Below are 24,389 nucleotides of genomic sequence, written 5' to 3' on the forward strand. Positions count from 1 at the left end.
TAAATGGATCAAGAGCGGGTAAAACAAAGTAAGCTATTTGCATTAATGGGCTCGTGATGGACAAGTTGATCAGGGATTTGATGCCAGGAAATTTATGCCGAGAAACTTCAAGGCTGAGCATATTTTGACCACTTTTTATTCCTTGATTTCTGTAACTAGAGCGTGATTACTGATGTGATCAATTGTTTATGATTCAGGCACTTCTTGGAAAATTTGAATCAGACTGCGCAATCAAATTTATCGCCAAATACAGCACGCTTTTGTCCGAAGTATTTCAACATGAATACTCGCAAGCGAACGTCATATTGGAAATTAGTGTGGCCAGATTCTAGTATGGTCACACTGAATGCGTAGTAATAAACATCGTACTTGAATATTACCGCTTTTATCTTGAATAAGCATTAGTATATTCCTAGGTTTTAACGTATTGATCACAATCACTAATCTTTTTAATTGATTAGATCGCAATCGCTTACTTTACTTTTCAAACTACACGCGACTACGCCATTCAAATTACGCGTGAGTAACGTCACGTGACATACTAAATGTCGCTTGCATTGTTCAACAAATGTAAGTTTTGGCTATTCTCATACGCTCATCGTACAATCGTCTAATATTACACGCGTTCATATCATCTCCAAGACAAGCCACAACACGTTCAGCTTCTTCAATCACTCCTACAGCAATCTTTGATAGCAGAACTTGCGACTTGGCTCTATATCTCACTCCATCAGATCGTCCACTTATAAATGCACGTAACTGCGCAAGTTGTAACGTGGCTGTCTTGCTACTTGAGTCTGCGTTGCAAATAATGTCTGACTGTGCAACCGCTAATGCAACCTCGGTCCGATACGAAAGTGCATCCATTGTAAGTGTATAATCATCTAAATACCCTTCAGTCTGTAGGAACTGCTTCTTGTTGTCATCTAACAATTGCATCACTTGACCAGAAATGTCAAGCTCCGTGTACATGTTCGACTCAAGAGTAAACCCATATTCACACAACAAGAACCCATTCACGTGAGCACCGTATGACAAAAATATTTCTGCTCCCGCCTGATAATCTTGTGTCGTCGTCAGGCAAAACCGTTTTCTGCCTCGAATCGAAGTGACACTAATCGAGCACTGTTTCGTTAGTCATCTGTACCTTTGCAAAACTTGCTCAATGACGTACCTGAGGCTGATCACTGTGGTTCAGAAAGTCAATCATTGGTGCTAAGGTCATGCAATCTTCTGGTGGCGCGCCTGGTATCTTAAGAAACAGACAACGCGAATTGACTAATTTGATCAGCTCGGAATCCTTTGCCTAGTACAGTTCAAGTTATACCACACATCCATGCCCGTAGAAAGACTTGGACGTCAATTTGTTGACAAAATACCGACCCGACAACAGCTATATCATCTTCAAACTGTGTAATCATCCTTGTCACATGCGCACGAGTCTTTAACGGTAACAAATCTATCAAATTTTGTTCGCTTTTGAGTACATGCCACACAAGCGGAACTGTATCGAAATCTGCTAATGTAGGCAGCACATCAACAAATGCCTCCCATTCTGAATTCTCAGTCGTCATCTCATGGTATAAAAAATACGCCAGTAACTGGTGACTTGATGTTTCATCCACTACCTTTTTGCTGACATATTCCACAGACTCATTTTTGAATAGCGATGCTCGTGCAGTATATGGATTGAGCAGCGCAGGCAATGGGAACTGAAATATGTGTGTTCCTTTCTTGGCAGGCTTTGCTGCTATCACACCAATCCCACGATCAGCAATTGGTGTTGCCGTTACAAGCGAAGATATATGCACATCTCTAGACTTCAGCCAAGCCGCCAATCGTGTTATTCTATCGGTCATTCTTCATTGTCGTCCGTTGTTTATACACCCTCTACTCTGATTGAATTCTCTCTACACATCAAATAAAGTTTTAAAGCATAGTGCGGCTAATAAAGGGTCAGGGTTATATTTTAACTATGACGGAATTACCATTCTGAACTGTTCAATTCACCCCGCGTTATACTCAGTTCGACTCGGCTCAAATCGGTTAAATAAATTTCATCAATTCTTTATAAAAAGCAGAAAGGTCGTTAAAAAATCACGAAAATAAAACGCCGAGAATCTCCGACCAAAAATAAATTCAAATTGAAACGAACGTAAAAAGGTACGAAAAGTTAGAACGAAAACTCAGTTGGTTCCCAGTGCAATCCAAGTCTTGCATACAGAAGTAATTGAACTTCCCGCCAAAGTGCTTTCTGTTCGGTTATAGAAATAGGCGGTGGAACTGGTTTTTTGATGTTCAATGTTTGAAAGAAAGAATTCGTGCGAGACAACAAGCCTGGCATCCCAGTCTCTGGCTGAGGAGCCTGTGTTACAGCTCGTCGAGTAGATGATGTACGGTTTAACAACACCCGTCGAAGTAGATTGCTTTGTACAGTGGACGCTTTAGCTTGTTCCTTGCGTGCAACTAGTGCTGCTAATGCCTTTGCGTAGTCCAGTCTTGCTTGCGCTTCACACCCAAGCGCCAGAAGATAGTTGTCAATTAGCCGTCTCCATTCCGGCAGTGTCAGGATTTGCGATTTCCGTCCACATATACGGACAGTCTCTCGAGCAGTCCGGATGCGATGGTCAAAACTGAACTCTGCCTCTACATAAATATCAGAGCTGGCCAGTATCGTAGCGACCTGGTCTTCTGTGGAATCTAGCGGCAGCAGCACGACTTTGAAGTTCTCTTCTTTGAGTAATGGCGGAACTGGCCATTCAGGTTTGAGTTCTGATACAATACATAGTGACCGTAAATCATTCTTTTCCCAGTCAACCAATGCTCGTTTGGTGAACGACGGCCGTCTGAGATACAAATCCGCAATTCCCATACTAGAAAACAATCCTTCATCTCCAAAACATGACGGCGTTCGGGAATGCGAAGGATAAAACTGATGCGGAGGCTGTGGAGGAAACCTAAGAAACACTTCAGGAAGATACATCAAGTCAAACGAGCACGGAATGACGTCTAGTACCGACAACGTCGGCACCTGTGTGTTCAAAGTCGAATGCCTGCTAAGTTGAAGCTGCCTTGTTGTGTTCGTAGAGTGATTGCTCAGACTGCTGTCATTGTCATACCCGTGATTGAGATCGACAGTCTCCACATGTTCAAATTTCGCCGCTACTTTGGCCATGGTACCTGAATGGAGCTGGTGGGCATAAGCATTGCCGTCTCCAGGCAATGGCAATACCTTTGTGCGATCCATTTTTGAAAATGTCGTCGTTCAAACTGAAGATTCTTTGCAAAATGCTGATTTCAAAGAGTCATCACTAAAGATATTCACAATTGCTGGAAATACGCTGACAGCTAGTGCCCGGCATCGGCATCGATCGAAATCAACGGGCCCGACGCCGACCGGAACCCCATATGAGACAAATAGTGGGTACGGGTTAGCACACGGAGTGCGGGGGATACCACACGACAGTTATAACTCTATTTTAGTGCGGCTCAATAGTGCGTTCCGATATCCCACCCAGGCACAAATGAAAATCCTCTCACCCGGCAATTTTACGACTCAAAAACCATAACAATTAGAACTTAACTCAATTCTCTAAATAATACTCTGAATTCTCTCAACAATAATAATTTCTGCAATAAGGTTTAAAACAAAAACGTGATCTAAGCGGATGATGCGCCAGAATTCAAAGAAGCCTTGCGTTCAATGACGTTATCCGCAACTTTAGCTTTAGGAGCACGGCGACGTCCAATGTAATATCCCAAAATAAGCGTCATAATTGCGCCGACAATTGTTCCGACTGCGACTCCAGCTTTGGCTCCGCCGCTGAGTCCATCATGATCGGCAGCGGCCGGCTCAGCTGTGGCTGAAGCGGGCTCAATGTCTTCGCCGTTGTCATCAGACAATGCAGCCGAGCGAACAGCCTCTGGATCAGCGTAAGCATCCGCGACTAAGCCAGCGTTAACGAACCCGATGGCCCAGGAGGGCATTGTAGACTCAGTGATGTTAAGCTTCGCGATCGCAATGTCAGCGGTAGTGCATTCTGTAGCAATACGTCTGTTTGCGATTAACTCGTCAGAGTCAACGTGACGAATAAACTGAGTTACGTGATCAGAGACAAGCTCAGGATAGACAACAGATACCAAGTCAAGCAAGACCAAGTCAGGACGAGCTGGGCCTCTGTCGTTGAAGTTGTGGCGACGCGCGTTGTTCACCGCCTTGTCACCCATGAAAATGTGCTGGTTCTGAACCGCGTACATGCTAGCGACTCCGGTAGTGGATACCCAAGTCGACATGTTCATGCGGGGAAAGTCGTACTCCTGACTGTACTGGGTCGTGTCGATAATACCCCACGACTGCTGAGCAAATGCAGTGTTCATGGAGCTGGGTGAGAGATCGTAGTCAGAATTGAACATTGTGTTTTCTGGCGCAACAGCATCAGCAGAAACGTTGACAAACTGAACACCGGCATCCGATGCAAGAGTCTGCCACCAGACACCTTGGTTAACTTCAAACAAGTTCGAGGTCAAGTTGAAGTTGACAAGAGACAAGAAACGGCCCTGGGGATATGCGTTCTGCATGATATTGTCAAAGACACGAGCGGAAGTTGTTTTGTAGCTAGTTTCAATAGCAGCGTAGACGTCCAGCGCAAGCTGTTCGAGACCGTAGAACATGCTGACAAACTTGATGTAGCTAGCGCTTTGAAGTGGGCTCAACTGACCGTCGTTACGGACAAACACACGCTGGGGATCTCCACCTTCACCGAAAAAGGTAACATCAACATCCTGATCTTCCATCATGTCCCATCTCTCTTGTTCGTAGGTCACATTGTTAAGAATGTTTCCACGAATGCAAGACGAAGTCACGCTCTCGTACTCTCCAACTTTGGCGATAGACTCAGATTGCCCAAGCATCTACATCCATCAGCAAAATCCGACAAGCGCACTTCGGGATTCAACTTACATCAATTAAGTGCTGGGTGAAAGGGTCCGTGGCAGCAACCTTGGACACAGGGATATGGATCGCAAGAGAGTTCTCACCAATGACCTCAGTAGGAGGAGCATCCCTAGTACAGTACAAGACAACATAGCGTCTCTGTCTGTTACGGATCGAAACAAACGTATTGTTATATGTTGCGGCAAAAGGTCCCTCGCCGTTCTCAAACTTGATGTCAAAGAAATCGACATCAGAGTCCCAATTGGCGTTCATGCATCCGGGTCTCAAGGCAGTAACAGCTGTCGCAGCCACGATAGCAGACAGGAAAAAGTTCTTAATCAAAGTCATTGAAAGGTGCGTCCGGAGGTTGGATAGAGAATAAACGAAGAGCGTCAGCCAGGACTTATAAACTGTCATGACTGACGGTCTCGGTCGCTCTGAACATAAGATCAGAATCAACAAAGTAATTACAGATGATCAGAAAAAAAACAGCAGCTTGGCTTGTAGTCAGTTCCAGATCAATAAGATTAGAATCAGCAAAGTAATTACAGATGGTCAGAAAAAAAAGAGCAGCTTGGCTTGTAGGCAGTCCAGACCACAATACTACCAACCAGCTCTATAAGATAGAGTCTTGGCCAAGTATTATGCATAGTTCAGATTTACTGAAGTCAGCACACAGACAATTGGCATTGCACAAATTTCTCTGGTGAGAGTAATAAACTGATGATAGCGGACATATTATCGTCTGGGCGTTTGCAGGAATTATCAGATCGAACACTTTGACAAGTGCGTCTAGCCCTGACGAACAGTGCCTCGGTAAAGTATTCCGAAGACCTAAGTCTACTTGCATCAAATGATGGCATACGATTTATATCACCGTGATATCTCGGCGGAAAGTCTAGATTTGTTGTGCCAGGCTTTCGGTTGTTGATGGTGGGGTAAAGTTGTTAGAATATAATCGAGCCACATTGAATTGCCAATACCGCTCGCAAATGCCCCATTTGTTCGCCTTCGTCATTTGTACTCACGTAGTACTCGCGTAGTACTCGCGTAAAATAAAATTTACTTCTCAACGTACACCATACGTCCGGCACCTTTATTGAATATCACTCTAAGTTCGACGAAAGCAATGTGGTGTAAGATGGCCAGCCCTCCATGTTCTAGATCGCGCAATGGACATTGGGTGCAATTATTGAGATGATGCCAACGTCGTCACTAGTATGTCCAGTCAGGACTATTCAGGGCTCGGGTGGACGCTGCCGTGACTGGTTGGCTTGGCAAACTGATCTGCGAACAGAGTCCAATTGTGGAGTATTATTCTTTTACTTCACGCTCTTGAAAGAACTGACTTAATACATGACATGCAGTAGAACTTTTGAGAAAACACTGGCGCAAATTTTCAGAGGAGGTTAGTGATTTGCAAACAAACCAGTAATTATCCAGTTTGCTCACAAATTGAGTGTCGAGCTAGTAGACCAGCATCGCGCACACTTGTAGACTTTGAAGAAACCCTAGCCTTGACTGCCTATAAGATATATATATACGTTTAAACCAACTGAATTGAAATGCATGATCTGTACTTTAAATCGCTAAATAGTAGTCAACTATTAACGTTTGACCCCAAACATAACAAACTTTTGCCAGTTTAGAATATCTAACTTTGAGTCAAAGTTCGGATTGCAACTTTAGGTTCATCGCTACCGTTCTTATTAAGCTGGTTTTAAACTTTAGACAAACTTTATCAACCATACTTGATCATAAAACTCTAACGAGCTCTTTCAGTGAGAGCCCTCTTTGACATGATTTCATCTTCACCGCTCATATAAACTTCCATTTAAGCCAAGTCCATTTGGACTAGTTTGATCAACATTATTGACTGTTAAAATTTATTTAGTGCGACTGTTTATGCGATATTATTCTGGCTTTGTTCGGCTTTGTTCATGCCTCAAGTTCAAATATATGCTCTTTGACTGTTAGCTTGTATTGTGCTAGTGTGTATTATGCACCGTATGTGGCGGTGACTACATTTGAAGCGCTAACCTAAACGTGCGTGTTGATTGTACGCACTGAACAAAGCGCAGTAGGATTGCAAATGCAACGAAGTGGCTCAATGCCACATAATTCCGCAGAGTTAGGACAGCTCAAATACGAGTTGTTTCCGGTATTCTTGTGAATTGTCGTCAATCTTGCGGATTCACTTACCAATTCAATGCTATTTTCCATTATATCTGACAAGTTGGTCCGGAGATATACATCAAGCGGATCGTTGATGCCAGATCGTCGCAATGAGATCTCAGTCCGAGGGAAAAAAATTGGATCCAGCAATTGATACTAATTTGTTATCAGCTAAAGCGGTTGGTCCGATTTGCACGTGGAGTGGATTGTGAGCAACTTAAAAATATCTTAGGCGAAATATTCTAGAATTTTAATTCAGATGTTTTGGATGGGGTGGAAAATGTCGGACATGGCATTACTACAGCAGCGTTTGCAATCACTAAAAGGAGGACACTTATTGATCTTGAATTCAGCGGCAAGATTTCAATCAATTATAATTTATGATGTGCTAACGCAGTCGCGTAGCCGACGTTGCGACAGTTTCCGACTCAGAGCGTACAGAAACGCCAGCAGGGACTCCACAACTGTGTTCCTTTCGCAGGTGAAGATCTCCAATGTGCCGTACATGGAGATGAAGAGAATACTATGATAGAAGAGCCTTTGCCAGTAGAGCACAGCCATGAGGTGCATGCTACTGTTTGTGCGTTGAGCATGCCAGAGAAAAACCAAAATAGAAACGTTGAAATGGGTGAAAAGGATGAACATCAAGCTGACAACGAGAAGCTGGATTTCAAATGTAATTCCCTCTATTCGATTTGTTCGTAAGTTACAACTTATAGCTATGAACGGAGACTTGTATCCAGCGCCAGAGATTGTTCCATCAAAGTATATAAGCAAGAGTGGAACCAGACGGGTGAAATCTGCTGTTGAAGTTTCCGTGAAAGAGGAAGTCGGGCCGAGTAAATCATCAGACGACTGTACTCGTCCTAAAGAAGGTTATTCCTTATCAAGTTGGCACCCATATTAATGGCTTGCTAAAATTTATTACGATCTTTGGAAGGTTATCATGCTTGAAAGTTTTACAGTCGAAGGCTCTGTAATTTCAGAATTTAAGGGTAAAAAAGGCATTGTAATCAACATGCTAAAAGTGAGTGCATACGAGTGCTGGACAAACCGGGGAAGGTCAGTCAAGTAGTCGGTATTTAAAGTTCACGCTTGCAAATAAGATTTTTGATACAATAACCTTATATGCTCATCTCATGTCAGCCGCAGATTCAAACGACCAAGTAAATGTCTTCAATGTAAGCTTGCATGAGCCCAACTTTAGATCACATTTTTTTGCTCATTTTGTGCTCTGTGGCTTGCGATGTAAATACATAAATGGGATTTGACAGGCAAAATGCCGTCCAACAGTTTGTCGGACACTCTTGCAAGCCAGTCCTCCTCTTCAAATTGTGGGCACCAAACTGATGGATACTCGTCTGCGCCGGAAGTACACTGCAAGTGGCTTAATTAGTCAGGATGTGAAACCCGTTGATGCTCCAGATGGAGATAATGCGGCTCTAGCAAATCATCTTGCTGCGCGTCTAGCAGGAATGGCCATGAAGACACGATCGTAAGCGATAGTGCACGCAGTGAATGTCTTTATTCTTGTTCTAATTATGCTATAGCATTTTGCGACATGTGGACTTAGGTAAGCTAATATGGGCTATACTTGACTTTACTGTTAATGCCATTGAGAAAGTCAGAACCATGCAGGAAATGAAGGAAGGAGTGAACGCGGTATGCTTTTAGTGTCCTATAACATGCCGTACTAACCTAAAATATCATAGCCCCTAAAACGTTTCAATATACGTCAACTGCTGAGACTAACAGAATCCTTTCAAAGATTAAAGATACACAAATAGCAATAGCAGCTGCTGGTGACGTCGGAATAGACTTCTATAAGTTACCGTACTCGGCGAATCTTCCACTTAACAAGCGGCTACAATATTTTAATCGACATCCTTATCAATGGGTCTTAAAAGCCGGCAATGATATCGTAAAAACATTTCGCATTGGAGAAGCTACAATTGAAGGTTCAACTATAGAATATTCCAAAAATGAGGCAAACTTGAACTCAGAGACATGGGCACCAGAAGTTACAGAGCCGGTTATCATACCATTTTATATGATGTGTGTGCTTTGGCCAGTGCTGTTTTTGTGGTGGTTTCCAATATCGGACTTATCTCGGTGTTGGCCATGTAAAAAATTTAAGGAAACAAAGCTTACACTAAAACTTGAGCAAGACGATCTTAATGCTCTTCGACATTATAGAAAGTATCTGCAGTACTGTATAGGATTAGCAGACTCTGATCGCACTATAACGAATTTTGATCAAGATCATGAGTTTGGAGATGTGCTCGGCTCAAATCCCAATCGTTATTTTTTAAATTTGGAAACGTTTTTGCCTGCAAATGCACTTGAGCAAGTAGATTATATTGTTGATCATCTGACGGCAGTGGGGAATTATGAAATTTACAAACTTCAAGATCGATGGGCATTATATAAGGAAACTGTTGACGTTAATGAGGATAATGCAAATCGCTTATGCTTTATTTTGCCGCACAATGACTTTTTAAATGCTCATCTTTGGAAACAAGCAAATGCAACAGGACGGAATCCACCTTCCGCACCCTCAGTCTTGATTCCTGTCCTTTATTACAGTATAGCCATGCCCAAGTACAATGTTCCAGCCGGTCAAGATGATGTATACAGCGAGGAATTTGCTAGAAAGACAGCCCACACGACCCTGTTTGTTAATGACGATTGGGATGAGGTTTTCGCTGGTAATCCGTTAATTTCTACGGTTGTGACAGTTCTGATAAGTACCATCAGCAATGTTATCACAACCGTAGGTATCAAGGATGACAAATCATCTTTTTTGGCCTCTTTCAATAGAGCGACAAAAGTGCTGTCAGCTATAGCATTCTGGCAAGGCCTTTTCGTTCTAGCTATGAAAGTTTTGAGCAACTACTTATTTGGAATCGATTTCATTTCTACAAATTTTTTTTTAGTTCCGTCGAAGAATTTTGCGTCTGCAGATCGGTACGTCTTTGATACTACGCGTACGTATCGCTGTCGGCAACTGAGAATAGTCGCCTCGTTTTTGGAGAATACTTATGCGAAGTTGCAGTTTGACGATTACACTGGGTTTTCTGAAGGGTTGGAACAGGACTTGGACCCAAGCGTTACTATCAGCTGCTACAGAATATCTTTAGCTGTCATTCGCTTGCTATGTCGCGATGCAGGAAAGATAGAGAGGGTTAAAGACAAGCGAAGCGCTTTCGAAAAATTGTACAAACGTGCCCCGGAATGGCATAAATTTGTTGTACCACAAACCATTGAAAGTCTCGTGGCCAAGGGAGATGCAACAACTAAGATTCTTTATTACAACAGAAGCGAAGATACTTTGTGGCGAAGAATTTTAAACTGGGTGAAATTTAAAATCTGCTACTTTTTCTACAGTATACTTATTATTGATCCACAGTTCTCGCTCCACGCACCAGCGCAAGAACCAGAACCCGAAGCTGAAATGCAAAATGGAGAAAGTGTACAAAATGAGAAGATCGGTGACAGATTGTGACAAATGCCGTAACAAATAGTACACAAATTCGGAGGTAACACCAGATAAGTGAACTTGATGCAAAATCAGTTTGAATCACTGAAATTACTCGTTTAGACCAACCGATAAGCAGCACAATTGTGAATGTATAAAAGTTACTATGAGCCACAGATTGGTAGAAACAGTTTTGTTATGGTTTTGGTTTTGGTTTTAGTTTAATTTTTAGATTTCTCCTAATGGACTTTTAATTTCAAGTGATATGAAGATGGTGTATTGACATGCTAACAAAAATTGAACCCGTTATCATAAATGCAATAAAGTGCTAAATGAAAATGATATTTATACATTAAAAAAAAAAACCTCGAACTTCGCCACTCAAGACAAACGAAATACATGAGACTCGTCAAAAGGTGATCTACCAATATGTATCATTGAGCCAAATCATATAAAAATTAAGGAATCCAACAAGAAATAAATGCAGGCAGGGAGCATTCAAGGGTAGCAATCAAGAATCCTGTGTCTGTTTGACAGAGCGCATTTCATTGAGGTCATAGCCGTCCACGTTAACGACGACCCGAGTAGTTCAAACCCATAGTCTTTAGCCGGTCACAGCTCTCCAATTTCATAGACTTTGCAGCATCATACTTCTCTTGATTGACAAAAAACCAACCTTGACTATCGTCAAGTTTGCGTTGACGGATTTCAAACTCTAGATCGCATTTATTTTGTAGCATGCGGACGTATGTGTTCTCTGCTCGCTGATCGAGCAAGCTTAACCTTCTGTCGGTCAAATCCGCTATGTCTTTAGGATTGACGTAAAATGGAACATGATACTTTGGCGTATATCGCTCAGCTGTGTATGGCGGTGATGGTGTGAATTCGAATCGGGCTTTTGTGTTCTCGGACGATGAACCACTGTCGAATAATGAAGATAAAATTGGCACTAAGAAAAGTAGAATGAGAGGTAGTAGCTGAATCAGCATTCTTGGACTGAATGAATCGTCGCCTTCTTGTTGCTGAGCCGGCCGTCTCTGCTGATTGAATGGGGACGCACCTCCACCAAAAGAAAAAGGAGAGCCACCAAATGAATGAACTCGTATGCCTGGCCCACCAAAACCTCCAAAGCTCGATTGAAATCCTGTAGCACCACCACCACCAAAGAACATGTTGAACAGCTCGTCCGGTGACATATCACTTGAGTACATGCCTGATCCACCCGCTGACCGACCACCGCTGAATCCGCTAGGCATTCCTCCCCGCGAATCTGGATCAGCACCTGTAGCATCAAATGCTTCTTTCTTTTCTTTGTCTGACAATACTTGAAATGCTTTGGAAACCACTGATACAGAACATTAATACTAATTTTAGGTGTATACTCAAGCATTACTTACTTTTAAACGCTTCATCAGCACCTGGTGCACCATTTTTATCAGGATGCATTAATAATGCCAATTTTCTGTATGCTCTCTTTATCTCTCCATCGGTTGCAGTTTTCTCCACATCCAAAATTGCGTAGTACTCAATGTGTTTGCACTTTCGCACTCTGTTAACAGCAGCTGCTTGGGCTGGAGTGTATTCTCGGGTCTGTCGACCTTGATTATGGTCTCGACTGGATGAAGACGAAGACATTGTGAATATGCTCTATTATTTTGATGAACCTGTAAAACTAAGCGCCACAGAAATGATTTGTATTGATCAGGAGACAACAGGTTGATATCTGGCAATTGATGTATATTTAGAATTACTATCCTTTATCGAAATACGATCCAAACAAAGTACAAATACTTTGGGATTTGCGCCCGTTTTTTGATGTTCTTAGTCGTTCTTGCTGCTAAAAAGGATGAATTTAAGCTGGGCCAGACTGTTAACACGACGTGGCAGTAGAAAACTCTAAATTAGATTTATGGCGATAGTGCTCAAATATACGCACGCACCGTTTTTAGTATGGAGTAGCAGACGAGCAGTCTCCACATTAAATTGTATTTTTATAGTAATTTAATACTGCAAAATAACGCTTCAATTGCGAGAATAAATTCATTTTATCAGTTTATTTTATACTTTATAAATCAGCCCGTAGCGTGTTCACAGTCTCTTTAACCGATTTGGACATCCCGATAGCGGTGCGGCTCAGATATGCTAGACTTGCTTACTCCATCCCACATTAACGTTTTTGAATTATTCTACATAGTTCATGAACCATATAAGAACAAAAGTGTTTGCTTCTTATTCATCAATTGCACTTATTAAAACTTATCCTCGAGGTAGTTCAATGTCAAGCGCGTAATTGGCCTGGAAAGGTGGACTAACCTGATTTCTTAGCTTCCCGTCTCTTTTCTAGTACTACAATAATGCCTAGCGAATTTGTTGCCATTATCCCTGACAAGGAGGATGCGGTTAGCAGTATGTTTAATACCTATGAATTGTTATTAATTGAGATTCTCAGCTCGACCGCCGTATTGCTGTCCGTGAAGCCCATCTCGTAAATGTCAAGAAGATGTTCTCTGAAGGAGTCATGGTCTCCGGAGGTATTGTTGTCGGTGTTTATTGTTCAAATGTGCCATGATTAATAGTATTAGGTGTATTTCTTGATGGACCTGTTGTCGAAGGATCAAAGCCTTCTTTCAAGGGTTCAGTTGTCAACATTGTTGCTGACTCTAAAGAGCACGTCAAGGAAATTTTGTCGGTCGACCCTTACACTACCGGCGATGTTTGGGATTGGGAAAAGGCTCAGATTTTTGACGTAAGTACTGGATTATATTCATGTAATGACTGGTGCTAATGGAATTTAGTTTATCTGCGCTGTTCGCAAGCAGAAGCCTTAGATAGAACATATGATAAAGTGATTAAATCACATTTGTAGATATTCTAAAATGATTTATTTCCATATTTTAACACTGGGTCAGGATAGCACAGTATAAACAAAGTGTGCCATAAACTGGTATAGTTTATGAAATATGACAGTGGTGAATGTGCTACAGCTCTAATGCCTGATGTCTATACTTCATAATCTTAAATAACGCTAATTTTTTACTATATCTAGTACGCCGGCAGCGACAGAACTGTTTATCAAACGGCGGGTGAAGCAATGCATTCAGTTGTGCTTGTATAATCCACGGCAAGGAAAAACACTCAACATTATAGTGATACTATGACGGCGCATCAAGATTTTAGACAGCCACAGAAATCCCGTTGACCACAATGGGTTCTCGTATCAGCTTCAACACTCGACAAGCAAAAGGCAGTTATGGTTAATAGATGGTTGTGTTGTCTGAAGTCCTGAATGCTGTGTACAGTCGTTCGCTGGCCGGTCCTAATTGGAGATTTCTCCCTTGTTGCTGGCTGGCCAGTGAACTATTTTTTTTATTCTGTATGCTTGATAGCTGTGCTGTTAACGCCTCTGACACTAATAGTTTTGTCCCAATGTGGTGCAGACACACTACAACATGCACCTTTATCTATTATTATAACTATACATTCTACTTCTTACTACTATTTCAACTGTCAAGCACATCTATACCTGCGGTATTGTGTTACTGTTAGAACAGCATACTTCCACTTCTGTTGTCTGATAATTTTTCGATTTGAATAAAAGTTGGGATAAGGAAATGTGTTATAAATGAATAGATAACTTATAATATAAATTCTCGTATGCTAAACTTCGCTGCCTTCTGAATTACAGACGATTAAGATGATAAATAGAGTTAGGTATTGTTAACAATATATAAGATGTAGCTACACTAGGATTTGGTGAGAAAAATAAACATGACCATCATTTCTGAAAATACATTAATAAAAATCGGTCCAAATTTAGTAAAATAAGTATTAAATTTACTTTAATTTATGAAATAAACATAATAAAACAATAACAGTGAACGACATAATAATGTGAGTGCGAACAGACAACGACTTGAAGTAAATTTGTCGCGTAAATGGATTACAATAATGTAGAGTGTTCAGAAAGTATCTTACGAGTCCTTCAAGCTTAAAGCGCTTACTACAACTATATGCCCATTGATACAGGCCAAACCCGACGAACAATAAAAGTCATATAATATTATGTAAATTGGCAGACAGAACGATGATTGAAACGCGCTTGATTCTGGCTTGGTGTATTAATGTGAGTGTAGTAGAGATACCGAATTGGGCGAGTTTAATCACGTGCAACTTTGACTGCGTCTGACACGGTTCATGTAAGTAATTTCACGTCATGGCTACAGCTGCATTCTTTTTATTAACACGGCTATTGATTCTAGAAATGTATTTTAATTGCCTGAAGTGGTTCTGTTCAATCCTGTTGACTTACGTCAGTTTGCAAATTTTATTAGCATAAGTCGATTCATTAGTAAGAGTCAGTTTATTAGTATAAGTCATTTCACGAACACGAGTTTATTCCTTTTGTAATTGAAATAATAAAAGAAACGTGTCGAGGGTCATGTTGCTTAACATTTTATTATCGCGGGTCATACACTGCTTTACATGTCAAGCGACATAGTCTACATCGTCAAGGCTAAATTTTAACCAGTTAATTCCATTGAGTTTCTCGAGTTGTTCTTGATCATAACACAAAACTTCTATTCGTATAACAAGTAGACAACAGTACTGCGCCGTTTGCAACGGAAGTGCTGGTCAATTGTTTTCGACATACTGTACAATATATTTTGCAAACAAGATCAATAAGATCAATAAGATCAATAAGATCAATAAAATCAATAAGATCAATAAGATCAACAAGATCAACAAGATCAACAAGATCAACAAGATCGACAAGATCAACAAGATCGACAAGATCAATAAGAGATACTTAATGCCTATATTCCAACAATGAATATCAAACGCGTTGGATGTGTAAGAGTTGATGAGTGCAAATACACATCTACCCCTGAATCGTATACTAACAAAGAATACTCACAATGAACAGACTAAAACACATCCACTTAACAGCACCTCATAATCCAATAAGCTACTCATCCGCATCCGAGTTACAAGATATTCTGGTCCGCCACTTCATTTCATCCAAATCTTCCCCTGACCCATCAACCCTACCGCGACCGACCGTGTTCACGATGGAGATGAAACCGGTGTACAGTTTCGGCCGACGACAGCAACAAGACGCTGACTCGCTTGCCAAAGTCGCTGAGCTGAAACAAAAGGTTGAGGACGCGGATCAGGTGTTTTCAATGCGTGGCGGACAGACTACGTATCATGGTCCTGGACAACTTGTCGCGTACCCTGTTATCGACTTGAAAACTTACAAGGTATGTCTCCGCAGTTTCAATACTTGAATCAGTGCTAACGAACAGATGACTGCGAAATGCTACGTCCGGGCGCTGGAACGGTCGGCAATAGAGTTGCTCGAGAGGTTTGGGTTACATGCCAAAACGACCGAAAACACAGGCGTATGGTTGACAGACCAGGAAAAGATTGCGTCGATCGGGGTTCATATGCGAAGACATATCACGTCGCATGGCATCGCGATTAACGCGTTTACGAACTTGTCTTATTTCGACTACATTGTCGCGTGTGGCCTGCCTGAAGCTCAAGCGACGTCGATCAAGAAAGCGGCGCCGGCAGAGTGGGACGCACAGATGCGTGGAGTTGATGACCCAATCCGTGAACTTGGCGCAACGTTTACACAAATACTAGACCATAACCTACATAATGCATAAACCTGTATATAGAATAAAATGTATTTACGTCCACACGTTTAACAAACTCATAACCCCGAGCCCCATGAGAACCGTGCCGACGGTAGCGACCATCGGCGCGACGAACCCGATCGTGTCTCGTTTTAACACCGTGGTGGTCGTGGTCGCCAGCGATTTTTCCGGTCTCAGAGTCACGGTCCGCTTTAACGGCGGGGACTGAATGCTATTCGACCGCGATCTAATCTGGCTCTCTCTGCTCTGAGATCTGCTACCCTCGGACTGTGGCTGGATACTATTCGATCTAGATCTGCGAGCCGGACTCGATGCCGGGCTTCGGCGCGGCGACGAGCCTTGCTGTAATTGCTTGATGAGATGGTCAATCATCCGGTTTTTCTGCTCGACGTCGTACTCTGCTTTCACCGCTCGCGTTTTCCATAACTTGATGTCTCTATTTGCTTGTTTGAGATGGCTCATGACCGAGCTCGTGCTGTCGTCCGACACGTCGGACTCGGAACTTGAACTGCTACGGCGACGACGTCGTTGTATTTCTGCATTTTCAATCAACGCGATCGTGTCTGAAGCTAAGGGCGTGACTGATGCCTGATCAACGGCTTCTTCGGCGCGCAAGTCGCTGATGGCCTGTTCGCGCTCGAGTTTAAGTTCTTCTTGAGCCAGCGCGAGTTTAGATTCCGCTTGTTCACGCGCATGAGATTCGCGCTCGAATGCAGACTTGACGGCTGCTAATCGGTGATCTGATTCTTTCAACTGCTGCTCAGCCAGAGCCAGCGCCGCTGCGAGCGCATTTGTTTCGTCTGTTTGAGCAGGCGGATGCACGGCAGGCACTTGACAACCCGTCGTGGCGGTCTGGAATGAGACGTGTTGGGCGTCAATCAAGTTGGCAAGAAGTTCCGTGGTCCGAGCGAGGTCTGCCGCTTGCGCTTTTGCGTGCCCGTACTCTGTTGCGACTTTCTTGACGATCATGTCGAGCGCGATCGGACCTTTTGTGGTCAACTCGGTCGGGTTCAGTATCCGGGATATGATGCGTTGTTGTTTTGATTTTCCCTGAGCTGATTTAAGAGACGGGAGTAAGTGTGCCGGTTGCAGATGCGGTTGTTGTCTTGAACCGGGCTCGATGTCTGCGTAAGACAAGTTGATTGAGCTTGAATTTGTGAGCGGGCGCGTGGGCGCGGGCGCTGTTGTCTGGGATATAGGTTGTGATGATCCGGGCACAAAAAGGACTTTGTCTACTTTTGCTGATATTTTGCTGTGCGCGACCGATTTCGAGTCGTCACCTGAGATGTTGATGCCGAGATCGAGCACGTCGTCCGGCACAAGTTTGTGAGGTTCACTTTCTTCACCTTCGTCGGAAAGTCTTGTGCCATTAATGAACGTACCGTTTGCGCTCTTAATGTCCCTGATCCAAACCTGGCCAGTGCGATCGGCCCAGATCTCGGCGTGCTGTCTGCTAAGGACTTTGGTATCGAAGTACCCATTGTCAGGAGTCGGTGCTGTGCGGGTGTTGAGCTGACGACCTAAGAGCATTGTCTGTGGGAAGAATGGGATCTTTAGACATTTGCGATTGAATGTGTTGTTGAGTGAGATCAAGTAGAGGTACACTGTATTTGCTGATTGTTGTTTCAATGTTTGTTTGTATTCACGAGGTTCTATTAGTTAGTTTCAAGTCGTATTTTTTGACGTAGTGAACGTACTTTTTTTCGACCGGCGTTCCTGGACTTCGACCACGACGCGGTGGTCATTGTCATGAGGTCTATACTTTCCCGGTGGATCAAATGCCGGCAGCGTATCAGCTTGCTCAGCTGGGTCAATCACCGTCGCGTCATCGTCACTGTCTATTGAGTTGAATGAGTCAGATTCGAGCGAGTCGAGTGACTCTACCGAAGGGGATGATTGCATTGTGTAGTTTGAGAGTGAATGGAGAGTAGGCTGAGAAGTACGGAGTTGTATTTTACATCACGGAGACTAATAAGTACGGGGTTGTATTTTACATCACGGTCTAACTAATTGAACTGATATTTGCGTCTGCTTTGCCGGGTCACGACGTCATCGGAGCGGATCACTATGATTAGTATTATTTAGCGAGATAAAGAGTAAAAATACCTGATCCAACAGACATGAACATTCTAATGGTTAGTATGAAGTAGGCATAAGATCAATTATAACATACGCAAACGAAGCAGCAGATCCGAGCATGTACTTTCCGAGACTGCGTACGAAACCACTTGGACCTGGGCCGTATCTGATGATTGCAAATCCACCTTATTATTAGCATTTTTTTTGTCTATTACTCCACAACTTATTGTTACCAAATAGAAATCCAGTGACGAGACCAACCGAGGTCTGAGTATTAGCGTTTATATATATATATATAGCAGAGTAAAATATAATCTACATACACCCATCATTAGGCCCATCTTAAACTTATCAAAAGGAGACTGTTCAGGTCCATGTCTTTGTGGTAATGGTGGCATTTTGAGTGGATGATGTCGAGAGAATTGTTGAACGTGAATATAGAGTACGAGTCACATGATTTATAGAGTGACATTGACACGACAAGAATAATCACGTGATCACAGACACGAATAATACGAACAAGAGTAAACTAGAGTAAACAAACGAAGTTTGAACGAGAAACGCGTCATGAATTCGAATTACGTGTACAGTCTTCAAGGTTGTGTGTCTTCGTTACGGTCGAGTGTTGATGTTGTATGTATTTCATACTTGTGTGTATGTGTTGCAACTAAATGAACAGCTTGGATCAGCATTAACGTCACTTGACTCTGGAGTCAGTGATTTACCTCGAATGAAGACGGTATTGAAGACCAAGCGGGTGTTTGAAGTTGTACCTGAGTCTGAGGTTGAGTGTGTGAAGTCGTCTATTGCAGGTCAAGTTGAACCTCAGATTATTGAACTTTTACAAAGAGCGGAAAGTGCGATATCAAAGTTGGAGAGACGACAGAAAGGATTGGTGTCGAAGGTATACATATAGCGTGTTGAGTGCTGGACAAGGTTAATTGTTGACAGGCTGAATTGAATGAAGTCCGATTACAAAGACAGCCAAAGACGAGTCAAGTTGACGATATTAAGCGACTAAACGAGTCTAAACAGAAACTACAAAGATTGAGATTTACACTGTCAAGACTTGAACTTGTTAGTGAGCAAAAGGTATGTTTTGTATTATGTGTTTTGTATGCAGTACTAATCAATAGAAACGACAAATGGCTAAGTACTTGTAGTCCATGCCTCGTGCTGTTTCATGCTATGACATGTATGACGCATCATGCCGTGTCTTCCCGGTCTTCCCGGTCCTCCTGGTCCTCTTGGTCCTCCTGGTGCTCCTGGTCATCCTGATCCTCTTGTTCAGTAAGTTGCTGTAATACCGATTTCAACGCAGTCAACTGCTCTTGTAATGACGCCAATATATTATCCTTCTCCATCACAACGTTCTGTAACTGCTTATTCCGCTGCTCTAACTGGTCTTTATCTCTTCTTGCCTGAGCAACCATCTTATTTGCTTCTTCAAACAACGACCTGGTCAAATCCTCTACTTCCTGCTCAATCGACCGTCTGTCACTCTCGGCCTTCATTCTGGCTTTAGATTCATTCATTAACCTTGTCATCAACACTGACGTCTCTTCTTCAACAGCCTTGCGTTCAACAAGTAAACCCTCGTCCATTTGTCTATCGTGCTCTTTCTTTTCATCTTCAAGTGCCTGGATCTGTAATTTAGCTAAATCAAGTTCATGCCGAGCAGCAGCAAGTCCGTCTTCTAAATCTGCTTGTTTCTCAACCGCGAGTATTAACTTTGTAGACAGAGCAGCGACTTCTTTGGATAAAATGTCAACCTCGTCTGGACTGGTTGGAGTCGAATGATTCATGGCAGTAGAAGAACCGGCAGGAGACGATAGACGTGAAAGAAGCGTCTTGTACACGCCTCCTGTACGTTCTGGAGATTTATGAAGAATTGTGAGAGTAATTTTGGTCGTTGTTGACTAGACTCGGTGAAGGTCAAGTGGCGAGTGTGAGGCTTCTCGTCTTCCTCCGTTCGTGATATATTCTCACGACACTCACAGACACGCAGAATGGATGACAAGGAGTTACAAGCGATTAGACAAGCGAGATTAGCTGAGATTCAACAAAGACAACCTTCTAAACAGGACTCAAATAAACAAAATGAAGATGATTCTCGGATTGAGATGGTGTGTGTATTATGAATCGCATAGAATTTTTAGTTGATAGACTTTAGATTACGCAGATTTTAACACCAAATGCTCGGGAAAGATTGTCACGTATACGAATAGTTAAGCAACAAAGAGCTAAAGGGTATTTGTATCTTTTAAACTATCATAATGACTTGCTAAATGAACAGGGTCGAGGATTTACTCATACAAATGGCACGAACAGGTCAAATAAGAGCACGAATTGATGAAGATGAACTGATTAGTTTGCTTGACCAAATCTCAAAACAAGAAACAAAGGAAAATGAGACGAAGATTGTCGTGAGTTATTCTGTTTATGTTTTGTATTACAATACTAAGCACACGAAGTATCAAACAAGAAGATACGATGACGATTTGGACGAGGACGACTTGTGATATCATTTCCAATTCATTGCAATCTCAAGTTTACGTAATGCTTGTCCGATGTTTAGCTCCAAGACTGATCATTAGTATGTCAATATAGTCGTCATATTAGACAAAATACGTACCATTTAGTTTAGATATCAGTGCCATTAATCCTGGATCTAAACTTTGAACCGTGATACGTTCAAGGGATTTGACGTATTGGCCTTTGTATAGAAACATATTAGAGTCATCAATTGGTCGTCTTGGTCCCATTAATCTATTGAACCAACTAGTAGTACTAGCATTAGACATATTACTACTAGCACTTGCAGCAGTAGCAACACTAGCAACACTAGCAGTCGTAGAATTCGTCATTGTCCGTGTCAACTCTGGCATACCTCTTGTAGATCGTATACTAGACACAGGAGTACGAGTGTATCGTGAAGTAATAGTAGCAGATGAAGACGCAACAGGTCGGTCAATTACTTGCAGCGTCCGCATATCTGCAATGACTCCAGATTCAGACACCGTCATGTCGATTGCTAAACCAGCTGGGATCTCAGGCATGAACGTTCCTGGCTCAATTGTGACGTACGGGAATTGAAACGCTGGACTTACTGTCCGGACAGATAAATGAGCGTACCGTACGTTTGAAATCAACTTTCGCATTTGCTAATTATTAGCAAGCGTATAGACCCTGTAGCATACTATCATTTATACGTACAGATAACACCAATGCCGGCTCAATAAAGTCCAGTCCTTTCAAAATACGCAAGGAAACGGAGAGAAAGTTGACACAATCGTTCAATTGAGATAATGGAATCGCTTTTCCTTCTGATAATGTCATATTACATACTTGTCCTTTATTCAGACTCGACAGTTTTAAGTGGATTTCCTTCTTATTAGCCTTGTTCATGTACTGATGTTACTACTCGATACATACTGCCTTGGTGATGTTCTGCCCAACTCTGACTATAAACCCTTTCAGTGCTTCTGATCTGTTTGATGATAACACTAATGTTGACCCTTGATCTTCATTCAGTAACGCAAGACACTCTTCAACTCCGTCAGTGACAGACTTGACTGTATCTGATAAATCTCCAAGTAGCCATGCAAGTTCAAGGATCTACTTGTCAGTCGCATTCACTCTTGCACTCATACTAAATACATACAGACACCTTATGCTCCTCATTTAAAGAAGTACTAGAGTCTTGAACTGGGTGTACTGCCGTCGTCATGTTGTAGTCTGGTCTATGAAAGTATGACCATCACGCGTATAATCCACTATGAATGCGGCGCTCCCTCATACTCTACACTCCTACACTCCTACACTCCTACACTCGTCGACAAATGATTATAAATACAATTAAATACCCTGGCCATGTCCCAACAAATATCGCACAAAAACTATTCCTCGCAGCAGGGTCAGGAATCTACTCATTCTTTAACCCTCGTCGCGGTGACTTGATTGCTACTCTAGGCGAAACAACAGCTCTTCCCATGCTCATGCGTAGACTGCGCGACGTCATGCTATCTGATCCGACCGGCCGACGGATTCTACGTGACAAACCTCGGATCACTTCGACGTCACTCGACATCGCGAGTTTATCACGACTGCCGTCCAACAGCGTCGGAAAAGTGTACGCGGAATGGCTCGAACATGAAGGTGTGTCCCCAGACACAAGAGCGAGCGTACGGTACATTGATGACCCTGAGTGCGCGTACGTCATGCAGCGGTACAGAGAATGTCATGACTTTTATCACGCAATCACCGGTCTGCCCATTATAATTGAAGGCGAGATTGCGTTGAAGATGTTTGAGTTTGCAAATACGCTCATCCCAATGACCGGCATCGGCGCAGCGCTGGCTCCACTACGACTCAAGCCCAAACAACGGGCACGACTAAGCACGGTGTACTTCCCATGGGCAATCAGGAACGGGGCGACAGCCAAACCGCTCATAAACGTGTACTGGGAAGAGATTTTGACTCGAGATGTCGACAGTGTTAGACTTGAGCTTGGGATTGAGAAACCGCCAGACTTGCGCGAGTTACGTAAACGTAAACAAAAAAGCTAATTAAGACAATAAACTACTTTTCACGTACAACATCACTCGTAGACATGGTGGGCTCACTCGTAGACTCGGTACTGTACCCGCTCTCAGACGTGGTCCGGACCTGTTTCTCTGAGTCCGCTGCCTGCGCGGACTCTTGTTCCTTTTCGTGCTGCTTCTCCTGCTCGGCCTTAGCCTTGATCAGATCAAGCTCAGGCTGCACCCAGCGTCTAAATATTGGCACTAAGATCTGCGCAACCAGAATCTGCTCACCCTGGTACAGCACCAGCGGGATAGCGACCAGGCCGACAAGGTCAGGACTACGTCCGTACTGTGCGTTGATCAGTGGTACACCCAGCGCAACCGTTTTGGCCGCACCGCACAGCATGATTGCAATAGTGTCTTGTTTCGAGAAGTGATACTTCTCAGGCAAGAGCGGGAACCGGGCGGCAAGGAAGCAGATGACTGTAAACAGAAGGTACAAGCCGACGTTGAGGAAGCAGACCATTATGACAGAAGCATGTGACACTTGGTTGAACGCATTAGCCGCGAACGAGTTTGAGAACGAGTGCCAGATCAAAAGCAGTAAACAGAACGAACCGACTTTGGCGAGTTTAAACTTGGTCAGGACGTACTTTGTTTGAGTCGAGAAAAAGAATTGCACGACTTGGCCGACAAAGAGCGGGATAAACACAGCGAGCCCAAGCTGTTTCATGACGTCGGCGTATAACGAACGTAAGCTAATGTCGTTGGTCGGGTTGCCGTACTTGAATCCTGTATGAGGGCCAAGAAACATTTGTACTAGTGCGGGAGTGATGAATGCACCGAGTAAATTGCCAATAGATACTTCAATAAGCGACAGTGATTCATTCCCATGAGATTCTCTTGTCATGACGACGTTTGACGATACAGTTGTCGGAGTACATCCAGTGACAATAATGCCAACTAGAATCCATTGACTGATGTTTGGATTATTTGATACTCTTGCTGCACTTGCGAATCCAAATGCAATAGCTGGAGTGACCAAGAACGATATACCTGTTTGTTAGCTCGTCCTCATATATAATATATGTATAATATATATATATATATATATACTAACATTGAGTAACCAAATGAGCTTTCCAGTTTGCAGCTTGAGTAATAAGTTTTGCTCGTGGGATATTCAGACCAGAAATAACAAAGATAATAGCAACAGCAACGTATTCAATCGTAATATCAGCTCTTATATGCCCATGATTTTTTGCCACGTTAGGGAATTTGTATGCAAGAGCGACTGCTACACCCATTCCAATCACGAACCATTCACCCACTAGAAACCAGAACAGTTTTGTTGCTTTTATTTTCCATTTCGAGTCCATTCTATTGTCTATTTTAGTCTATAATCTATGTGTATAGTGAGTCTATGTGTATATAAATATCATGAAGATGAGTAAATGACCGAAGACTTTTTTTTATGCGATGCTATGCGATGCGATGCGATAACAGATAACTGGTACAATACCCTTCATAGTTGT

The 24,389-nt window shown here is 42.7% G+C and overlaps 16 protein-coding genes across 16 annotated transcripts; 7 read left to right on the top strand and 9 right to left on the bottom strand.

The window, feature by feature from the left end:
* Window positions 1–524: 524 nt before the first annotated feature.
* On the bottom strand, window positions 525–1,890 carry V1512DRAFT_268249 (uncharacterized protein). Its single transcript, XM_066917437.1, has 3 exons — window positions 1,328–1,890; window positions 1,175–1,278; window positions 525–1,125 (listed from the first exon to the last, which is right to left on the bottom strand). Exons 1-3 carry the CDS (start codon window positions 1,857–1,859, stop codon window positions 562–564), a joined length of 1,200 nt encoding a protein of 399 aa, XP_066769175.1. The 5' UTR covers window positions 1,860–1,890; the 3' UTR covers window positions 525–561.
* Window positions 1,891–1,989: 99 nt separating this feature from the next.
* Window positions 1,990–3,415, bottom strand: V1512DRAFT_268257 (uncharacterized protein). The gene has a single exon (XM_066917440.1). It carries the CDS (start codon window positions 3,245–3,247, stop codon window positions 2,174–2,176), a length of 1,074 nt encoding a protein of 357 aa, XP_066769176.1. The 5' UTR covers window positions 3,248–3,415; the 3' UTR covers window positions 1,990–2,173.
* Window positions 3,416–3,660: 245 nt separating this feature from the next.
* On the bottom strand, window positions 3,661–5,281 carry V1512DRAFT_255382 (uncharacterized protein; the record flags this gene model as incomplete). The annotated part of the gene is made up of 2 exons (XM_066914802.1): window positions 3,661–4,911; window positions 4,961–5,281. The coding sequence occupies 2 exons, from the start codon at window positions 5,279–5,281 to the stop codon at window positions 3,661–3,663; spliced, it is 1,572 nt and encodes a 523-aa protein (XP_066769177.1).
* Window positions 5,282–8,747: 3,466 nt separating this feature from the next.
* Window positions 8,748–10,925, top strand: V1512DRAFT_268265 (uncharacterized protein). Its single transcript, XM_066917441.1, has one exon. The coding sequence runs from the start codon at window positions 9,159–9,161 to the stop codon at window positions 10,611–10,613; it is 1,455 nt and encodes a 484-aa protein (XP_066769178.1). The 5' UTR covers window positions 8,748–9,158; the 3' UTR covers window positions 10,614–10,925.
* V1512DRAFT_268266 (DnaJ domain-containing protein) lies at window positions 10,835–12,435 on the bottom strand. The gene is made up of 2 exons (XM_066917442.1): window positions 11,984–12,435; window positions 10,835–11,931 (listed from the first exon to the last, which is right to left on the bottom strand). The coding sequence occupies exons 1-2, from the start codon at window positions 12,219–12,221 to the stop codon at window positions 11,156–11,158; spliced, it is 1,014 nt and encodes a 337-aa protein (XP_066769179.1). The 5' UTR covers window positions 12,222–12,435; the 3' UTR covers window positions 10,835–11,155.
* A 167-nt stretch (window positions 12,436–12,602) lies between these two features.
* Window positions 12,603–13,577, top strand: V1512DRAFT_268267 (uncharacterized protein). The gene is made up of 5 exons (XM_066917443.1): window positions 12,603–12,853; window positions 12,912–12,985; window positions 13,036–13,117; window positions 13,169–13,332; window positions 13,382–13,577. Exons 1-5 carry the CDS (start codon window positions 12,784–12,786, stop codon window positions 13,412–13,414), a joined length of 423 nt encoding a protein of 140 aa, XP_066769180.1. The 5' UTR covers window positions 12,603–12,783; the 3' UTR covers window positions 13,415–13,577.
* Window positions 13,578–13,862: 285 nt separating this feature from the next.
* V1512DRAFT_268270 (uncharacterized protein) lies at window positions 13,863–14,197 on the top strand. The gene has a single exon (XM_066917444.1). The coding sequence runs from the start codon at window positions 13,873–13,875 to the stop codon at window positions 14,179–14,181; it is 309 nt and encodes a 102-aa protein (XP_066769181.1). The 5' UTR covers window positions 13,863–13,872; the 3' UTR covers window positions 14,182–14,197.
* Window positions 14,198–15,487: 1,290 nt separating this feature from the next.
* V1512DRAFT_268271 (uncharacterized protein) lies at window positions 15,488–16,291 on the top strand. Its single transcript, XM_066917445.1, has 2 exons — window positions 15,488–15,847; window positions 15,893–16,291. The coding sequence occupies exons 1-2, from the start codon at window positions 15,503–15,505 to the stop codon at window positions 16,256–16,258; spliced, it is 711 nt and encodes a 236-aa protein (XP_066769182.1). The 5' UTR covers window positions 15,488–15,502; the 3' UTR covers window positions 16,259–16,291.
* Window positions 16,243–18,160, bottom strand: V1512DRAFT_230747 (uncharacterized protein). The gene is made up of 2 exons (XM_066913965.1): window positions 17,947–18,160; window positions 16,243–17,901 (listed from the first exon to the last, which is right to left on the bottom strand). Exons 1-2 carry the CDS (start codon window positions 18,149–18,151, stop codon window positions 16,283–16,285), a joined length of 1,824 nt encoding a protein of 607 aa, XP_066769183.1. The 5' UTR covers window positions 18,152–18,160; the 3' UTR covers window positions 16,243–16,282.
* A 58-nt stretch (window positions 18,161–18,218) lies between these two features.
* Window positions 18,219–18,753, bottom strand: V1512DRAFT_268274 (reactive mitochondrial oxygen species modulator 1-domain-containing protein). Its single transcript, XM_066917446.1, has 5 exons — window positions 18,652–18,753; window positions 18,562–18,595; window positions 18,423–18,513; window positions 18,356–18,378; window positions 18,219–18,314 (listed from the first exon to the last, which is right to left on the bottom strand). Exons 1-5 carry the CDS (start codon window positions 18,724–18,726, stop codon window positions 18,256–18,258), a joined length of 282 nt encoding a protein of 93 aa, XP_066769184.1. The 5' UTR covers window positions 18,727–18,753; the 3' UTR covers window positions 18,219–18,255.
* Window positions 18,754–18,862: 109 nt separating this feature from the next.
* On the top strand, window positions 18,863–19,848 carry V1512DRAFT_268276 (DASH complex subunit Spc19). Its single transcript, XM_066917447.1, has 4 exons — window positions 18,863–18,961; window positions 19,008–19,232; window positions 19,280–19,420; window positions 19,465–19,848. Exons 1-4 carry the CDS (start codon window positions 18,896–18,898, stop codon window positions 19,489–19,491), a joined length of 459 nt encoding a protein of 152 aa, XP_066769185.1. The 5' UTR covers window positions 18,863–18,895; the 3' UTR covers window positions 19,492–19,848.
* On the bottom strand, window positions 19,411–20,474 carry V1512DRAFT_268277 (uncharacterized protein). Its single transcript, XM_066917448.1, has one exon. It carries the CDS (start codon window positions 20,131–20,133, stop codon window positions 19,534–19,536), a length of 600 nt encoding a protein of 199 aa, XP_066769186.1. The 5' UTR covers window positions 20,134–20,474; the 3' UTR covers window positions 19,411–19,533.
* On the top strand, window positions 20,307–21,106 carry V1512DRAFT_268278 (PDCD5-related protein). Its single transcript, XM_066917449.1, has 4 exons — window positions 20,307–20,454; window positions 20,502–20,578; window positions 20,625–20,754; window positions 20,803–21,106. Exons 1-4 carry the CDS (start codon window positions 20,338–20,340, stop codon window positions 20,848–20,850), a joined length of 372 nt encoding a protein of 123 aa, XP_066769187.1. The 5' UTR covers window positions 20,307–20,337; the 3' UTR covers window positions 20,851–21,106.
* Window positions 20,762–22,086, bottom strand: V1512DRAFT_268281 (RAVE subunit 2/Rogdi). Its single transcript, XM_066917450.1, has 5 exons — window positions 21,993–22,086; window positions 21,764–21,946; window positions 21,545–21,715; window positions 20,964–21,492; window positions 20,762–20,914 (listed from the first exon to the last, which is right to left on the bottom strand). The coding sequence occupies exons 1-5, from the start codon at window positions 22,056–22,058 to the stop codon at window positions 20,853–20,855; spliced, it is 1,011 nt and encodes a 336-aa protein (XP_066769188.1). The 5' UTR covers window positions 22,059–22,086; the 3' UTR covers window positions 20,762–20,852.
* Window positions 22,087–22,122: 36 nt separating this feature from the next.
* On the top strand, window positions 22,123–22,923 carry V1512DRAFT_268283 (ubiquinone biosynthesis protein Coq4). Its single transcript, XM_066917451.1, has one exon. It carries the CDS (start codon window positions 22,171–22,173, stop codon window positions 22,894–22,896), a length of 726 nt encoding a protein of 241 aa, XP_066769189.1. The 5' UTR covers window positions 22,123–22,170; the 3' UTR covers window positions 22,897–22,923.
* V1512DRAFT_268284 (putative sodium bile acid cotransporter) lies at window positions 22,881–24,337 on the bottom strand. The gene is made up of 2 exons (XM_066917452.1): window positions 23,975–24,337; window positions 22,881–23,910 (listed from the first exon to the last, which is right to left on the bottom strand). The coding sequence occupies exons 1-2, from the start codon at window positions 24,231–24,233 to the stop codon at window positions 22,910–22,912; spliced, it is 1,260 nt and encodes a 419-aa protein (XP_066769190.1). The 5' UTR covers window positions 24,234–24,337; the 3' UTR covers window positions 22,881–22,909.
* Between the last annotated feature and the right edge of the window lie 52 nt (window positions 24,338–24,389).

This window comes from Lipomyces arxii (genome assembly GCF_038497795.1).
Source record: "Lipomyces arxii strain Phaff 12-163 unplaced genomic scaffold V1512scaffold_33, whole genome shotgun sequence".
Classification (NCBI taxonomy): domain Eukaryota; kingdom Fungi; phylum Ascomycota; class Lipomycetes; order Lipomycetales; family Lipomycetaceae; genus Lipomyces; species Lipomyces arxii.

Excerpts from the sequence above, each read along its gene's own strand:
- V1512DRAFT_268271 (XM_066917445.1), top strand. The coding sequence starts at position 15,503 with ATGAACAGACTAAAACACATCCACTTAACAGCACCTCATAATCCAATA. Across the intron at positions 15,848-15,892 it reads TCGACTTGAAAACTTACAAG|ATGACTGCGAAATGCTACGT; the intron begins GTATGTCTCCGC and ends GCTAACGAACAG.
- V1512DRAFT_268278 (XM_066917449.1), top strand. The coding sequence starts at position 20,338 with ATGGATGACAAGGAGTTACAAGCGATTAGACAAGCGAGATTAGCTGAG. Across the intron at positions 20,455-20,501 it reads ATGATTCTCGGATTGAGATG|ATTACGCAGATTTTAACACC; the intron begins GTGTGTGTATTA and ends GATAGACTTTAG. Across the intron at positions 20,579-20,624 it reads AAGCAACAAAGAGCTAAAGG|GGTCGAGGATTTACTCATAC; the intron begins GTATTTGTATCT and ends CTAAATGAACAG.
- V1512DRAFT_268270 (XM_066917444.1), top strand. The coding sequence starts at position 13,873 with ATGCTGTGTACAGTCGTTCGCTGGCCGGTCCTAATTGGAGATTTCTCC.
- V1512DRAFT_268277 (XM_066917448.1), bottom strand. The coding sequence starts at position 20,133 with ATGAATCATTCGACTCCAACCAGTCCAGACGAGGTTGACATTTTATCC.
- V1512DRAFT_268283 (XM_066917451.1), top strand. The coding sequence starts at position 22,171 with ATGATTATAAATACAATTAAATACCCTGGCCATGTCCCAACAAATATC.
- V1512DRAFT_268267 (XM_066917443.1), top strand. The coding sequence starts at position 12,784 with ATGAACCATATAAGAACAAAAGTGTTTGCTTCTTATTCATCAATTGCA. Across the intron at positions 12,986-13,035 it reads TCCCTGACAAGGAGGATGCG|CTCGACCGCCGTATTGCTGT; the intron begins GTTAGCAGTATG and ends TGAGATTCTCAG. Across the intron at positions 13,118-13,168 it reads AGGAGTCATGGTCTCCGGAG|GTGTATTTCTTGATGGACCT; the intron begins GTATTGTTGTCG and ends TAATAGTATTAG.
- V1512DRAFT_230747 (XM_066913965.1), bottom strand. The coding sequence starts at position 18,151 with ATGCAATCATCCCCTTCGGTAGAGTCACTCGACTCGCTCGAATCTGAC. Across the intron at positions 17,902-17,946 it reads GGAACGCCGGTCGAAAAAAA|AACCTCGTGAATACAAACAA; the intron begins GTACGTTCACTA and ends ACTAACTAATAG.
- V1512DRAFT_268284 (XM_066917452.1), bottom strand. The coding sequence starts at position 24,233 with ATGGACTCGAAATGGAAAATAAAAGCAACAAAACTGTTCTGGTTTCTA. Across the intron at positions 23,911-23,974 it reads AGCTCATTTGGTTACTCAAT|GTATATCGTTCTTGGTCACT; the intron begins GTTAGTATATAT and ends GCTAACAAACAG.
- V1512DRAFT_268266 (XM_066917442.1), bottom strand. The coding sequence starts at position 12,221 with ATGTCTTCGTCTTCATCCAGTCGAGACCATAATCAAGGTCGACAGACC. Across the intron at positions 11,932-11,983 it reads TGCTGATGAAGCGTTTAAAA|TGGTTTCCAAAGCATTTCAA; the intron begins GTAAGTAATGCT and ends GTTCTGTATCAG.
- V1512DRAFT_268274 (XM_066917446.1), bottom strand. The coding sequence starts at position 18,726 with ATGCCACCATTACCACAAAGACATGGACCTGAACAGTCTCCTTTTGAT. Across the intron at positions 18,514-18,561 it reads CGTCACTGGATTTCTATTTG|GTGGATTTGCAATCATCAGA; the intron begins GTAACAATAAGT and ends GCTAATAATAAG. Across the intron at positions 18,379-18,422 it reads GGATCTGCTGCTTCGTTTGC|AATGTTCATGTCTGTTGGAT; the intron begins GTATGTTATAAT and ends ACTAACCATTAG.
- V1512DRAFT_268281 (XM_066917450.1), bottom strand. The coding sequence starts at position 22,058 with ATGACGACGGCAGTACACCCAGTTCAAGACTCTAGTACTTCTTTAAAT. Across the intron at positions 21,493-21,544 it reads AGCCGGCATTGGTGTTATCT|CAAATGCGAAAGTTGATTTC; the intron begins GTACGTATAAAT and ends GCTAATAATTAG. Across the intron at positions 20,915-20,963 it reads ACTGATATCTAAACTAAATG|TCTTGGAGCTAAACATCGGA; the intron begins GTACGTATTTTG and ends ACTAATGATCAG.
- V1512DRAFT_268257 (XM_066917440.1), bottom strand. The coding sequence starts at position 3,247 with ATGGATCGCACAAAGGTATTGCCATTGCCTGGAGACGGCAATGCTTAT.
- V1512DRAFT_268249 (XM_066917437.1), bottom strand. The coding sequence starts at position 1,859 with ATGACCGATAGAATAACACGATTGGCGGCTTGGCTGAAGTCTAGAGAT. Across the intron at positions 1,279-1,327 it reads TCTACGGGCATGGATGTGTG|TCAATTCGCGTTGTCTGTTT; the intron begins GTATAACTTGAA and ends TGATCAAATTAG. Across the intron at positions 1,126-1,174 it reads ACCACAGTGATCAGCCTCAG|TGCTCGATTAGTGTCACTTC; the intron begins GTACGTCATTGA and ends CTAACGAAACAG.
- V1512DRAFT_268276 (XM_066917447.1), top strand. The coding sequence starts at position 18,896 with ATGAATTCGAATTACGTGTACAGTCTTCAAGGTTGTGTGTCTTCGTTA. Across the intron at positions 18,962-19,007 it reads TACGGTCGAGTGTTGATGTT|CTTGGATCAGCATTAACGTC; the intron begins GTATGTATTTCA and ends CTAAATGAACAG. Across the intron at positions 19,421-19,464 it reads AACTTGTTAGTGAGCAAAAG|AAACGACAAATGGCTAAGTA; the intron begins GTATGTTTTGTA and ends ACTAATCAATAG.
- V1512DRAFT_268265 (XM_066917441.1), top strand. The coding sequence starts at position 9,159 with ATGATGTGTGTGCTTTGGCCAGTGCTGTTTTTGTGGTGGTTTCCAATA.